The sequence below is a fragment of the Neopelma chrysocephalum genome, unplaced genomic scaffold, assembly GCF_003984885.1.
Source record: "Neopelma chrysocephalum unplaced genomic scaffold, ASM398488v2 Primary Assembly neopelma1_96821, whole genome shotgun sequence".
In the NCBI taxonomy this organism is placed as follows: domain Eukaryota; kingdom Metazoa; phylum Chordata; class Aves; order Passeriformes; family Pipridae; genus Neopelma; species Neopelma chrysocephalum.
Genome location: NW_020925465.1, coordinates 1,797,718 through 1,813,380, shown reverse-complemented (window position 1 = coordinate 1,813,380; position 15,663 = coordinate 1,797,718). Strand labels below are relative to the sequence as shown.

Genomic DNA, 15,663 nt, shown 5'->3' with positions numbered 1-15,663 from the left:
AAACTGGCTGTCTCAGCTTTTACAAGGGAAAAGTGTCTTTCACCAGTCTCAACTGGACTGCTAGGACTCAACTGGGCTGCTAGAGTGCCCTGGTACTGTCGCTGTCATGGTGCATTGAAGCAGCCTCCCAAGGGAGGTCTGACTTGGAGAAATCTGTGTGTAACCCTTTGCTGTATGGTTTGGAAAGCTGTCTTTGCACTGTGTGCTTCAGTCACCCCTTTTCCTGTCATACTTTGTCAGGTGAAGTAGCCCAGAACTGAACCTGGTTTTCCATCCTTTCTTCAACTCTCCCCTCTGTAATGTGATCCTAATACTTTTAAATCTCTTGTATGCAGAATTGTTAACATTGTCTTAGCTGATCTATCCTAAGCCTGCTGAATTGGCACTGGTGACCACATATTAGTGTGCTGTATGGTTTTGCTTACAAAATGACATAGAATCAGAAGCAATGGAGCCTTGGGGCATCCTGGCAAATAGGTATAGCAGCTATTGGTACCACAAAGACCTGGCTTGTGTAATAACTGCCATCTCTGTGCTACAGCTGCTCTGCAGAAGGAACCCAGGTGAATGTCTATTCTGACTTGTATGTTCATAGACTTCTTCTTTAAATTGCAATCTTCAAATACTTAGTGCTTCATACTCCAGAGAGATTTCTGCTTTTTTCCCCTATAATGCTTGTGCTAATGCATTGTGACACAACATCTCTGTGTGCTAAATGGAGTGTTTGCTGGTGATGGGGAAGTCTGAATCTCTCAGGAATAGTGGTAGAATAAGCTTTACCACTGACTACCCCTTAGTCACAGAAATTTAAGCAGTGGCACTGTTTTATCTGTTAAGGCTAGAAGATGGATGCCAATATTTAAGGTTGCCAAGTTAGTCTCCCAAAACCAATGCCAGACTTACTTGCCTCTGTGTGTTACTGGGAAGTAAAAGTAACTGACAAAGGGCACAATGCTTTCTAGATAAAGTATCTTTGAGCAACAGAGAGCCTTTATGTCCCACTGCCTCGGACAGTGTCCCCCTGTTTCTGAAATACCTTTAAAGCAGCAGGAAAACATAGAATCTCATTAAAATGTGAGGGAAAAGCAGTGTATGATGTTCACCTCAAGTTTAGCAAGACTTTTGACACCGTCTCCAAGAAATCCTCATAGATGTTTGTCTATGCCTTACAGGCCCAATGAGTGAGCAGTGAGGGGACAGAAAAGTGGCTGAACTGTCAGGGTTAGAGGGTTGTAGGCAGCAGCACAAAGTTCAGCTGAAGGCCAGCCAGTGGTAGAGCACTCCAGGGGTGGATATGCTATTTAACATCGTTATGAATAAAGGGACAGAGTGCACCCTCAGCTAGTTTTCAGATGGCATGAAACTGGAAGGAGTGGCTGATACAGCACATTGTTTTGCTGCCACTCAGAAGGATCTTAAAAAACTGGAGAAATGGCTGACAAGAACCTCACGAATTCCAAAGAAATAAAGTGTAAAGTCCTGCACCTGAGGAGGAGTAACCCCAGGCACCAGAATAGGCAGGGGGCTCAGTGGCTACCAAGCAGGTTAGCAGAAAAGCCCTGAGGAACCTTATAGATACCAAGTTGACCATAAGCCAGCAGTGCACCCTTGTAGCAAAGGTCACTTGCATCCTGAATTGCAACAGGAAGATCCACACAAGTAAGTAAAGAGAGGTGATCCTGTCTCTCTACTTAGCACTGGTGAGAAACACCTGGACTGCAGGGCCCAGTGCTGGGCTCATCAGTACAAACAAGACATGGAGTTACTACACAAAGGATTAGATTGTGTCCCAAGATTTATTCTCTAAATAACCCGAAATAGCTCCCTAAACTGCTCCTGGAGTTTGCAGACAATTGGGAGGCACAAGGTAACCAAGCCCCTGATGGTTCTGTGAAGAGCTCTGTGGGAAACAGTTATTCATGGAGCACATTAAAATTTTAAACACCTTTCTGAATTCCCTCTCGTGCTTCTGCATGTGCAAAGAAGTATGTAAGAAGCCCATTGTTTGAATGACATGACCTATAAACTGTTACCAGTCTTTTGGGAATACATGCTATAGTTGCATTTCATCCTTCTTTCCAGGACGCAATTGCTTAGAATTGTACAGCAAGGGAACCTGCAGCTAGGCTCTGGCCAGACTACCCATATGGCATCCCCAGAAGCACAGATGCTCTCTCCTTTCTTAGGAGCTGTGCTGTCATGCCTGGTCTTAGCTGGTTGATCCTCCCGCTTTGCTTTCCATGCCAAGGTCCCTGAGCTGTGAGGCAAGAGTCCAGCCCTTCCAGTTCCCCAGGCCAGTTTGCCAAGTGGTCAGCTCCTTGACTAAGAATCCCTGGTGCCGGACACATTGTGGCTTGCTGTGCACAGTTAAGAATAAATAATGAAATATTAACAAGAGGACAGGTAGAATAACATAGATTTTCATTAGATTTTCAGCAATGGTGCCTCTCTTAATCAACAATTCCATCTCTGTTTCATAGTGTTCCCTGGTACTCTTTTCATAATCTTTCAACTTTTTTGTGGGGGGCAGCTGCTAGTTGTTTCCTAGGTGTTGCTCATCTCTTTTGGCAGAGACCTGAGCCTTACACATAATTTATTATTTTATTCATACAAGACTATTGGTACCTAAAGGACGTGTGGTTTTCAGGTGAAATATCATATTCTTCCTGTATCAGTTTATATTAATACATATGCATGCCAACATGTCTCTGAATTAAAATTGTCTCTGTTTTTTTCTTCCCATCTCAAAAACAGCTCTAGAAAAATTTTCATATACAATCCTTTTGCAGAACATAGTAAGTTACAATCACAGCATATTCCCGGTCCATCACATTGTTACTTTTAAATATTTTGTCCCCCAATACTTCATAAAAGGTCTAAACTGCAGTAATACTGTGGTTGTGGCATTTATTCACTCCCCCTGTACCTTCTAGAGGTATTTCACTGGATCTATGTAACTTTTTTCTCTCTGCACTGTTACTTTGAAACTTTTCCTTGGTTTTGGTTTGTTTGTTTTACGTTTTCCTAAAAGAAATAAAGTTCTGGCCTTCTTTTTAAAAAAAAAACAATGTCATTATACTGAGAGGTATTGTTATATTTTGTTACGTAATGATTGTATATAATTCTGTTATAACTGGAATACTTACAGAGAAAAAATCCATTAAAACCCATGGGTATCATAGATCTAAATCCTAGCAACCTTCAGACTTCTCTGCCACAGCTCCTGTTCTAGTATTTATTTTCTTTTTAGTTTGTCACTGTACTCGTACAGGGATTTTTAGCTATTGCTTTCAGAATCCAAATAGAATGATCACGGGAAGACATATGCACGCACACCATATGCACTTATGAATTATGGGGGAAGTAACAGAAGGAGTATCAGAAAAAAAGCAGGTTATTCCACAGACAACTTCATTGGTATAAAGAATTGCAAAGGCAACAGCACTTACAAAATGTGGCATGTAGCTATAAAATGTAGCTATAAAAAATGTAGCTATAAAAAACACCTTATTTTGAATATTTTGCAGATTTTTGAGAATGTAAAGCATGCCATGGCCACATGTCATTTAATCCCCAGAGACACAGATGCGGCCCATCTGCTTTTGTTCTTATGTGCAGCATTGTTACTTTTATCTGTGGCTGCAAATGCATTATTCCTTTCAATGCCCTTTGATTTAAAATGCATGCCATCATGCCTTCGGGGAAGAGTACTCACATAAGAAACAATGGAATCACATCAGCTACCTCCACCCTGTGTGTGTGTCTGTGTGTGTATGTGTGTGTTTGCGTGTTGTATATTTGAATATCTCTTTCATTTAAAACCTCTTTTTAATCTACTTCCCTTCTGGGTAATCTTTGACTCTAATCTTTGTTTCTCGGTATGCAGATTGTTTCTGCCTCTTCAACACAAAACTTATTAAATACTCAGAGGAATGCCAGAAATGACATGATTTCCTAGGCAAAAATGACCTAATATTCCTGAAACTGGTCATTTCTGTTCTTTCATAGCAGATAAAGAGCTCCCAGCAGTGATGGGTATTAAAAAGGTGTGCTAGGAAAGGTTTCATCTCAAAGACTCCAGCTACATGACAATGTTAAAAAGAGAATATAGGCCACTACATAACGAAAGATGGGATTATATTTTTGGTCCTACTGGCTTGGTGTAGATGTTTTAAAGGCTGAGATATGTGTTTAAGGTGGAGAGACACACATTAAGGTATTAACAGTGGGATACCCCTCCAATGTATTATAGTTATCTAAACTGCCTCATTACTCCAGGTCAGAAACATAACTGGTTACAGCCAGAAAAGTTTAAAAAAAAGTGTTTTTAGTGTAATGGTAGTTTATATTAACTCTGTGCAATATAACTGTAATTACTACATCACTAGATGAAGAGGGAACACAAGAGGAAGAAGCTGGAGCAGCGATGAAGAGAGGGACTTGCCTCGCAAAGTGCAATCTGAAGGTGACTCTTGTCAGCTATCCTGGTATTTGTGGAGAGGTGCAGTAGTGGAAGCCAAAGGAATTATGACATATGAAAGAACTATACGACAAAAGTGAGATATCAGCGATATGGTCATCAGTTTACTGGAGCGGGCTTCTGGACTCCCTGCTCCCACTGTCTCACAGAGCATCTTGAGAAAGCACTAGGAACTCCACCAACTCATTGCCATCAATGAGGCAGCTATGGAAATATGCAAAGCATTCACAGATGGCTCTGAAAAGGTTAAGTCAGTCTGCACCTCCCCATCAAAAACCCACTCTACACATGTGGAGAGCTCAGATCTGGAAAAGCCATAAACGAACTGACAGATGCAATAATGTTTTCAGTGGATACAGATAGGCAAATCTGACTAATGTTGAGAAGACAACAGGTAGGAAGAGTCCTTTTTGCCTAAACCCAGTGCAGACAACAGCAGTGATAGAGCCTGCAATGACGTGGTTTAACCTCAGACTACAACTTAGCACCATGCAGCTGCTTGCTCATAACCCCCCTTTCCCCAGTGGGATGGAGAGGAGAATTAGAAGAAAATTATAATAATAACAATAATGAAAAATATTAATAACAATAATGAAAATGGAGACAACAAAAATAGAGAGAAATAAAACACAAGAAAGAGAAGTGATGCACAGTAGAATTGCTCACCACCCACTGATCAGTTCCCAGCCCATCCCCAAGCAGCAATCGGCTCCTTCTGGTCAGTTCCCACCAGTTTATATACTCAGATACATTAACTTTACTGGAAGAGGGAGAGAAGTCACTTTGCCTCAAGACATGAAGTGAGCAAAGATTCCAAGAGCTTTTCCTTAGTCAAAGTCATGCCTTTACCAGGTGAAAAAAGCTTGTTCTTTTTTTATAGTTCGAAGGTGAGGGGGGAATCTTGCCTCTGAACCATTGTCTCACTGTGTTGTAATGTTAATGGTGGTAATATTGTTTAACTTCTCTGGGCAATGCAGAGGACAGGCTGGAGTGGGCAGTATACAGGCAGTAATATCGTGAAAATGAACCTCCTGGTGTGCTCTAAGGCATTGAAGCCATTCTTTCCCTTTTTCCTTCTGCAGTGCTCATCAGCTGGTTATGACCCCAGAGATGGCTAGTTTCCCGAACAATGAACTTTTGCCTCACCAGTCTGCCACCTGTACTTGCACAGCAAAGCAGCAAAGGCACTGAGAATGCAATACACAAGGCTAGAGATGTCTCTTCCTGCCTTTTTCCCTCATCACTCAAGCCTCAGCTGTTGCCCATGAACAAAGCGTGAGCAAGGCAAAAGCAAGGCACAAACGCCCAAAGTGAACATGGATCTCAGAATGCAAAGGGAGTTCCAAGTTTGTCTTTACAATATCAGAAACTCAAAAGCTGGATGACATGAAACATGGTGTTAGAGCCCTGTGAAAGGGGTGAGGGTTAGCCTGATGAAAATTTTGACTGCACCATGAATGGCTGCTAAATTGTTCAGTGCTATGCTTTGTCTGATTCAGCCCAGATTTACTTATGTGCATATATAAAGTGGCTTAGCATGGTCTATATCATAAAGTTTACATATGTTTTGTTGTTGTTGGTTTTTTTTTCCCCCCGACTCTAAAAGTAATAAGATCTCAATGACAGCTGAGTGTTGGTTAGCCATGATCTGATTTTAGAATGCTAAATGCTGTTGTCTTTTCCTCAGATGTAGGGCTCAGGTCCTGGTTTTGTTGGGATCAGTGGGGATATGAAATATTTGTCTCTTCCTGCTGCACTCTACCAGGCAAACCTGCATTAACTGAGTCACTCATCCTGACTAAGAGCAGAAATTAACTACAGTGAAAATGAGGTACTTCCAGACAATGATGATCTGGGGAGCATGATTTTGTCTTTCTTTACTTCATTGACTTAAGGCTTTGGTAACTTCAGTCTGATGCTCCTGCATTATGTCGGTGCAGACTAAAAAACACTAAAACAAAGCTGGTGCCCCATGAGTCCAGGTGGAGCATGACTGTCATCTTGTGATACAGTAGCAGTGCTTGCAGGTGCAGGAGGCTTGGTTCTGAGCGAGACCACAACTAGCCTGAAAATCAGATAGTGACACTGTGCTGCCTGGGCTGCCCTCTTGTATTCCCCAGTGTCGATTTTCTAAGCCTGCTAAAGCATTTTGATCCAAAGGTGAAATGATTTTCCCATTTGGCAGAGACTTCCTCTGGAGAAGGATGTGTTCTCTCCTTACCTGCAGAACTGTTTCCATCAGATCTATCCTTTCTCTATCTTTCTGCCCTCTCTTTGACATCATCAGGCAATACATAAGTAGATCTGATGATGTCAAGAGTGCTGAACTGCTTGGGCTGAGATACTGATACCATAAATTTGAATTATAAAGTAAATGGAAACTGGTGACCCTAATATCTTTGCAAACTACAAAGGCTTAGATCTTGAACAAAACACTACTGCAGAGAGTATGCTGCAAGATAGCTATTTGGTTGTATTAGAAAGCTATTTGGTTGTATCAGAAAGATAAATCTTTTGCTTAGAACTCTTTGAGCTGCCCAGTTGCCTTTTACGAATCGTGTGTGAAGCCTGAACAAGAACGGGTCCAATTTAAAGTTGCTTCCCATTTGCCGCTTGAAGCAGTGACAACTGCAAATGATCTAATGATTTTTATTTAATTTGTGATCTCCTCTTCCCATTGTTACAGCTGCTCAATCTGGATTTCAGTTGCTGATTACCTTTCTAAAATGACACAATATTAAAGGGAAAGCACTCCATCATTTGTCATGACCTGCTCTGCCACTTTTGTAGACCCTTCAAAAAAAGCACAAGATGGCTAAGAACTATGAAATGTACTTTCTGCACCATTATACGACCTCCTACTTTTGTTATTTCCCCAAACCTACTGACTCAGAGGTGATGAGGACACTAAGCAGCATCCTCCTCTACAGCCAGCCCATGCTGAACATCAGTGAAACCCACTGCATGACACACAGTTAGATCTGTGTCATAAAGCCTCCCCAGGGCAGCATAAGACATACACTGACCCTGTGGAGTGAGTTGAGTGGAGGCCACTGAGACAACAGGGTGCTGGAGCACAGCATGGATATGAGAGACAAGGAGATATGCCTTTGATCAGCTTGGAGATGAGAAAGCAAGGCGGAGTTCTTTTGGCTACCTTCAGCTTCCATGAGAAAGGGCACCAGGATCCAGAAGCCAGGGTCTTCTGGAAGGTGCACAGGGACAGCACTGGTAAGATAAAGTTGCATGATGGGGCATTGGCACCATACTAGGGGAGCCTTTTTTTCCTCTCAAATAGTAACTATAGCAGACACCAGCTTCCAGACTGACTGTCCAGATAGTAACCCTGCTCTGAGAAGAAGGGTTGGATGGGGCTACCTCTGCAGGTCCCTCCCAGACAAATTATTCTGCCAGTCCATGAATCTGTATAGATAAAGCCCTCCCTCACCTCAGCTGACACAGACACATCTTTTCCAATTTACAACTTAATTTTCTCTCTTGGTATGGTGCAGAACTAAGTGACCACAGAGGCTTTTCCACATAACCACAGCTGAGCTTCAGGGAACACAGTGTGCAATCTTGTCAGCCCAATCTGCAAGCTGACTTTAGTCAGTTTGAGTTCTCAGGGTGAAATGAGACCTCTTCAAGCCTGCCTCTTTCTTCTAAGTCATTTTTCTGATGAAATCTATGTTGCACTAAGGACAGAAATGAGGAATGTGGTTTCCTCTGCAACATTCTTGAATGTGGCGAGTGCTGAAAATATCCATTTCTGAATGGTGATAAGGTTTGTAGACATCTATTTCAGCATTCTAGAGCAAAGCCAATTCCTAGCAAGGCAGGACAGAGGCACCTGCACCTCACTGTTGACATGTATAAGTACTCAGTCTGACTAGAGACTCTCTTTCCGTTGCAATTTGCCTACGTAATTGCAAGCCCCCAGTGGGAAGACTCTTATTCCAAACACATCATCTGGTTCTGGTCTCAGCCTTCTTATCAGCTGCTTTGCTCAATGCAGAAAGTATTTAATAAGCAAAACTCTTTCTTCCGGCGGTATTTTCTCAGGAGTGTGTTCTAAAACAGCAATAAATTCTTGTCTACCTTTTTCATTCTCTGGGATGATACTGACTGCCAGTGCTAGCTCTACCTGTCTCAGTCAGATTTATTAGATTATGCAGGATCTCTAGGCAATAGGCATCCTCAAACAACCATGTCAAGAGTGACGCAAAGGTTTTTGATCCACTTTAATCACACCCTAGAGCTGGAGAGACTTTATATCTCACTCCTTGCTTGTAGCGCACAAATGAAATTGTATATGCTACCATCACCACCAACTCATGTTCTCCTCCACATGTCTAAGGAGAATAAACCAGAGAGAGCAAAAAGTGTCTTTAGGGAATGAATCCTGTGCCTGGAATGGAAACTCCAGCTGAGTTTCTTTCTGAGACCATCAGAAAGCCCTCTGAGCTAGAGCAAGGCTGAAGACTCCAAAGGCGCTACCTGGTGTCATCCCAAAGACCAGATGGGTGCTACTTTCTCATGCGCTGTATCTGCTTCTGGATCTCTCCCCACATGCAGAGTGGTATACCAACAGGTGCATGTAACAGGTACTGTTAAATAGCAGGTATTGGTGATGTCAGGGCTCAAGTGCTTTTTCTGGACCTTCCCACTTTTTCCAGTGAGATTTGAGAGAAGTTAACACCCCAAGATTCAGCCCAGACCATTATCAGCAAATGTGCATAGAAATACCTCCAATTTTCCTGGAGCCTGGCGACTTCTCAGAAGCTTGGGCCAGCTCCACAGTTGCAGCTGTTCCTACAACAATATGGATCAGCCTTAGAGCTGTGCCAGGGAACGCACACAGAAGATTAGGGACTGAACATGAAGTTTGGTTCATTGAACTGAAAAGTCAACCTCAAGAGGCAAGAATGTGCAGCAAGCTACTGTAGCACACAGTAATTCACAGGAAATACGTTTGCCTAGGACTCTGCCTGCCTCCCTTCAATGTATTGACACATATCAATGGCACTAGTGCTCTTGATCACAGAGCAGTGTGACCTATAAACACGCTTGTGCCATGAAAAGTGCATTCCATCCTGTCTAACTCCACGTGTATGCAAGGCCTCAGCATGGTCTCAGTGTTCAGAGTGAGCAGACCCTGGTGCATATGCTGTTAAACATTGTAGTAATGGCAGGGACCTGATGCTAATTTCCTATCCCTGCAAGTTGCACATATGACATTTTTTTAGACCTACTAGTACATGCAAAGGTCTTTCTCATATCTTTTCTTTAAACTTCCATCAGCTGCATTGTTATCATTTAAACTCCATCACTCGGTGCATCAACATTGAGAATGTGGAGAGCTGAGGTGAATACAAGCTTCAGACCTCTAATTAAGAGAAGGAAAGATTTTAAATTATCTGACTTTAACACCTGGTTCTAGTCCGATAACATTTATGAGATGTAAAAGTGCAGCTCCTTCACCAACCACCTAAATTATCAACGGCATTATATTGTACTCTATGAAGGCACAGGAATCCTCACAGCTGTTCAACAGTATCTATTTGGAGTCAACCAGTTTGTATAACACAAATCACCACAGTTCCATCAGTCCTACACAGCTGAGGCCTGAAGTTTAGACTCCATATATAGGTATTTAAGTAACACCCTTGCTTCTTCCTGCTGCACAGATCTCGTCAGTCTAACTAGTACACATTAGAGAGATTGTAGCTTGGCAGCAGAATCTGGCCTTTTGAGGCTTTCTTGCCAATGTTTCTGTTGTTGCAGAAATGGCACCTGCTTGCATGGAAGTGAACCAAGAAATTTGTGGGGATTTGCTCTTAGAGATCACCAGTTGTGTTCTGATGTGATCACTAGAGCTCATCTAAATCAGCAAAGCTGTGAGAAAGCATGAAATGAGTGTAGCATAGCAATTCAACTCTGTATTGTGAGTTAGCCAAAGAAAAGCTGCTTTGCACCAGCTGGGTACATGGAATCAGGCTGCGTTACTTCATCATTTACATCTTTAAGCTGGTTAGCTCACTTGCAGTGCACCCCGGATGTGGTGGATTTGTCCCATACAGCTGAGCACTTACATTCCCACCAGACTGCAGAGGAAGGACTCTGTCCTCAGTTTGCCTTTGCCTTTGTTGGGCTTTCCAAAGCCATATGGCCAGAGTAAGACCCTGATGCCAAGCTGTAAAGAGCAAAGAAATTAAGAGGTCTGACTGTGCTCCATGTGGCATATGGGCACTGTAGTGGTCTCACTTAAAAAAAAAAAAAAGTATATAAAAGCACAGTAATTAGAATGCATGGGTTGTCTGGAGTAGCAAACTGCACGTTTAACTTCCCTGGATGTTCAAACCCAGCAGGTGCCTGTGCTCGGATCTGAAGGTAGCACTCCTCAGAGAGGCAAGGTGCCCTTGTGGTCACTGCGACATGTTCTCAGAGAACTTCCTTGCAGGGTTGTCTGCACCCTGGCTCTCAGAGTGCACTATGCTCAGAGAAAGGAGCAGGAGTGGGTCTGATCCCTCCCTTCCAATCTTCCTTAGGGTTTTTAAGTCCCTCCACCCAAGGTTGTTACGTAGCTGCTAGGACACACAGGGTCCTTCTATTCTCTGTGTGCTCCTTCAAGGATTCCCCCTGGCCTGAAAGGGATGTCTGGCTCTAAGAGATATCATCTGGGACCTAGGGAGGCTGAGAACCTGTTTCCTGGTTTTTCATATGGCCCATGTCCAAAGAAAGCACCACTAGCTCTTCAGGAAGGAGGGCTGCAATGACCTAACATGAATGATGTGACTACTTGCACTCCTAGCAGTGTTGCAAGTTGAAGTCAAGTTGAAGCAGAAAGTTGCAGAAAGAACTGGAAAAAAATTATTGAGTTCTTCATACGCTGTTTTTGTTTGGTTTTTACCTAATTCTTGTCATAACTTTCCTGCCCTACAGGAGTTTTCAGCAGCTGATGAATTATTATGAACTCTCTTGAAACAACTCGGCACTATGTGAAAGTGATGTTAGTTATGATGTATTTGCTGTGACTTCCATGTCAGTGCACTAGGAAATCCTGCAGGAGTTCATTTGGAGTTAGTGTTAAAATGCTCTGCTACTGGTAACATGTTAAGATCATCTTGACTTTTCTCTCTTCTGCCCCAAACACTCAATTCCCAGGTCTTTCGTTTTCTTTTTTTCTTTTCCTTCCTTTTTTTTTTAAGTTAAAAAATAATCCACAAAGCAAAGGTCAAATACAGACCAGCTTAATCAGAAATTCATTTTATCTGCTTTAGCAGTCGTCTGTAAAATTGCATACTTGTAAACTGTTGGCAAAAGCATCTAACAAAAAATCCTCTGTATTATTTATAAAAGCAGTTTGCCTTCATGTGCCGCTCAGAGAAACTAAGCATCCCCCCGATGAATTAGTTCAATTCAATATTTAAAAGGCAGTATTTACATGATACACAACTTCTTGATTATAACTAGCTGCCATCACCTGCCTGTTAGTTCAGCTTCTCAAGTAGCACAGAAGTGTCTTAAGGATAGCAAGGTTCTTAATTCAGCAAGGTGGGGTAACATTTTTCTGCAATACCATTGCTACATTAGGCAGCTGAAATGTGGATCTGTAATAATGAAACGCACAGACGTTTTGCAGATTGAACTAATGAGGAATTGTCTCTGTGACATGAATAGTCCAGTGCGACATCACATATGTGTAAGTTTCCCGTGCCCCTGCACTTCTGAAATAGGTGGATAACTTTCTCTGCTTTAAAAAGACAATCCTGCTTTATGCATAAATTGTGAGAAACATAACATGGTCCTTCACACCTGGAATATTCAGTCTTAGGACTTACAGTTGCTGCAGACTTGTATGTTTCAGCTGCAAGGGAGCAATAAAAGCACATTTTGTGTAGAATACCGAACATCTTTCAGGACTGTGGTTATTTCAACTTTCTCACATAAAAACATTTTATTGTTAGCCTTGCAATCCTCCATGTTTTGGCATAATCACACAGTTCCTATTTGTGTTTGTACCATGATGAAACTTCAAAAGACAGCTTGGTCAGAAGACTACAGAAACCCATTATTATTTTTGTTAGATGTTTCCAACTTATATCCATCACTGTGTGGAAGGTTTCTTACTAAACATACTAAAAGTGTGTTTAATAAAAACAAACCAAAATACTAAATGTATGTACTTATAGAGATATAAATCTTCCAAAATGATGCATAGAAAGTAAACATTTAAAAATTTTCTTCTGGTCATTTTTCTTTGTAGAACACCATTTCACTCTCACACCTACAGGGTTACTACAGTCATCCTGCCCAGCGTGAAGTTATAATTTCCTGTTCTCAAAAAAGACATGGATATGTTAAATTTTTTAAGAAAGCATGAATATATTTCTTTTGAAATATTTCAATCAATTTCTGAAAGTTAAAATTACTCACTTTTAATTAAAAAAAAAAATCAAAAAAAAACCCAAGCAAAACCCCACAGCTTCTCCTTCTTAAAAAATGTGCCCCGCACTGTAAGGTCCACAAACTTACCCAAACTGATTACAAAACTCAGTTAGACCAGCAAAGAACTCTAACAAAGTTCAAAATACAAGCAGATATAAATTCTTCTGAAAATAAGAGTTAAGGTAGGATGTGACTAGCATTTAGGGGAAAAAAAAAAAAACAATAACAGCAAACAAAACACACCACAACAAAAAGAAATAAAACACTGGACAACCAGAGATGAGCTTACCTTTAAAGAAAGAGAGGAACAAGGATGACCAGAGACACAGTGCAGAATAAACAAATCCCAAGCACTTTTCTGCAAGCATTGTCAAAATAGGCTGGCTATCCTTCCTGAGCAGAGGGTAAAGGAGGATGAGGTCTTGAAGACAGCCTGCAATGACTGACGGATTTGGCAATTACGGTAATAAGGCATCAAACCAGCTTCCCACCAGGGGAGAGAAGTGCATTTGCTCATGTGCTTCTCCAGTCCCCAGGAGCCAGATCAGCTGAGTGCTTGGTCACCAAATCCAAACAAAAAGGTTACGTTCCTTTGGACTCACACTGCCAGACACACGGGCTCTTTCCTTGGTCAGGAGCAAATGCTGTTGATCCCTGCACACTGCTGTGCATGTACTGCGAAAAGGGGGAGTGTGCTGCCTCAGAGATGCTTTTCACATCCCCACAGATTGTACCTAACTCGAGACAGCACGTCTGCAGTGCTTCCAGTGCTTGCACTCGAGTGCCTCTAGAGCTGTTTCCCAGATAAATGAGTTTGTGTCCCTCTCTGCTCTCTCCCAGCTGCCAGGGCAACTGGCAGCAAGCACCTGTGGCATGGACCTTCTGCCACACACCTGCCCTTTCTCCCAGCAGAGGTGGCTGGGGAGATTCCATCATGCAAAAGACTGGAAAGATGAAAACAGCCTGTCCTTTTTGATGCAGCTCTTCCTGCAATCACTTCCACCAGATGTAGGCAACTGCCCTGAGCGACCTGTTCCTCAGCTGCCCACTGCTGCTGGCTCCCCACTGTAGGATTTCCCACATAACCTGGATCCCCTTCCTCCTCAACCCCCACAATTTTACTCACTAGCCAAGAAAAAGCAAGGAAAGTCAAAGTCTTGAATAAATGATATTCATCATTTGGGTCTTTCTTTACTACTTTGAGTGCTCTGCACACTCACCCACTCCTCTTTCCCTGCAAAGGGGCGGGACTTGCACTTCCCTTGTTGAACTTCTGGGGCTCCTGCCTCGGCAGGGTACAACCTGGGGCTTCAGGGAGCAGCACCACGTCCTCACTCCAGGCAGAAGGAGGGATTGGGTGCTGCTGTAGCGAGGCTGCACTGGGCAGTGCAGGCTGATAGGACAGCAGGGCCCTGGGATGTGAGGCACAGGGTGTGCTGAGGAGGAGGAGGACAGGCCTGGAGGGATGAGCGCTGGGGAACTGGCTGGCCCTGGAGACCCCCGGCTGGAAATATCTGCCCTGGGATCAGTGGCAGAAATGCAAATCTGGAGCAGGGAAACTCTCATTATCTTGTGAAAGGATCTGCCAGCATCAACATCCCACCTCTTCTGGCAAGGGTGTGCATCGATGGCGCCCCCTCTCCCAAAGTAATCCAAGGGGACATAATGCCCCGGGGATAAGCCAGGAAGTGGTGGTCAAAGCACCAGAAAAAGGGTAGAAAAGCACCACAGCTGGGCAGAGCAACTCTACTGGCATTGTCAGTAATACTGAGAGGTTTTCTGCAGTTTTCATGCTCTCCTTTTCTTTTATTAAATGCCAAATAGACCTGGGGCCCAGGACCACAAGAGGCTGGTGTGGGCCTCAGCTGTAGCCTGGCCCAGGTTTAGCTGGCTCCTGATGCACCCTCCGATGGTGGGGTGGCTTCCTGGGGGCCTGGGAAGGTCCTCAGAGCTACTGGCCCTCCTTTTCAGGGCTGGCTGAGGCCTCCCAGGTGAGCATTCACTGCCTCAGCTCCATTTGGAGGGCCCAGGCACAGCCTGCCCTTGGTTCTCCTGGGGCTCTTTTTGCTCCACACAGATGGGGGGGGGCAGGGAGGGGCAGAATGGGGACTGCTGGGAACCCCAGGAAGGGCTGGCGTGGGAGACACCCTTTGGAAGCACTAAGGGCTAGAGGCAGTAGAGGAGCTGTCCTCCCACCCCCCAGATGAATGGCTGTCCCCACAAATGCCCACCCGATGTTGGGCCTCCCCCCTGAGCCTGTGCATGATGGTGTCACTGAGCTGCTGGGTAAAGCTCTTTGTGTGCGTGTGTGTCCTGCAGCACCTGGAACAGAGCCCCCTCATCCAGGCCAGACTAATGCAGGCTGCGTGGGATAAGTTGCTGATCTGCTGCTGCTTCCTGGCACCCTCAGAGAGCTGCCCCAGCTCCTGATGCAGCCATGACAGCAGGCGATGGAGGATAGCAACATAAACACAGAAGAGGGACACCCAGATGTGCTTGTGGGAGACACTCACTGGACTCCAGGGCAGTGGCCCTGGCAGGGGCACTGCCTGATGGCAGGGCTATTGCAGGGCTGTGGAGACTGCAGGCAGCTGGGTGTCCAGGAGCTCCTGCTCTCAGGTGGAACACATCCAGTGGTGCCCCACAGGGTGGAATGACATGCTCCAAAAAGTTGTCATCCCCCTACATAGGATGGAGGTCACCCTCCTCTTCCAGAAGGGACACTTGTGTTTGCT

At 43.8% G+C, this 15,663-nt stretch overlaps 1 protein-coding gene across 2 annotated transcripts in view; it reads right to left on the bottom strand.

Annotated features, from left to right (window-relative positions):
• Positions 1 to 15,392, bottom strand: part of LOC113960633 (neuronal acetylcholine receptor subunit alpha-7-like) — a 56,681-nt gene extending 41,289 nt beyond the window's left edge. The window contains exon 1 of one of the 2 annotated variants that reach the window (XM_027670293.1): positions 13,218 to 15,392. In XM_027670293.1, coding sequence (XP_027526094.1) covers positions 13,218 to 13,296 — 79 coding nt within the window. In that variant the 5' untranslated portion in view covers positions 13,297 to 15,392. The remainder of the gene's footprint in view (positions 1 to 13,217) is intronic. The other variant, XM_027670292.1, reaches the window with a different exon arrangement.
• Between the last annotated feature and the right edge of the window lie 271 nt (positions 15,393 to 15,663).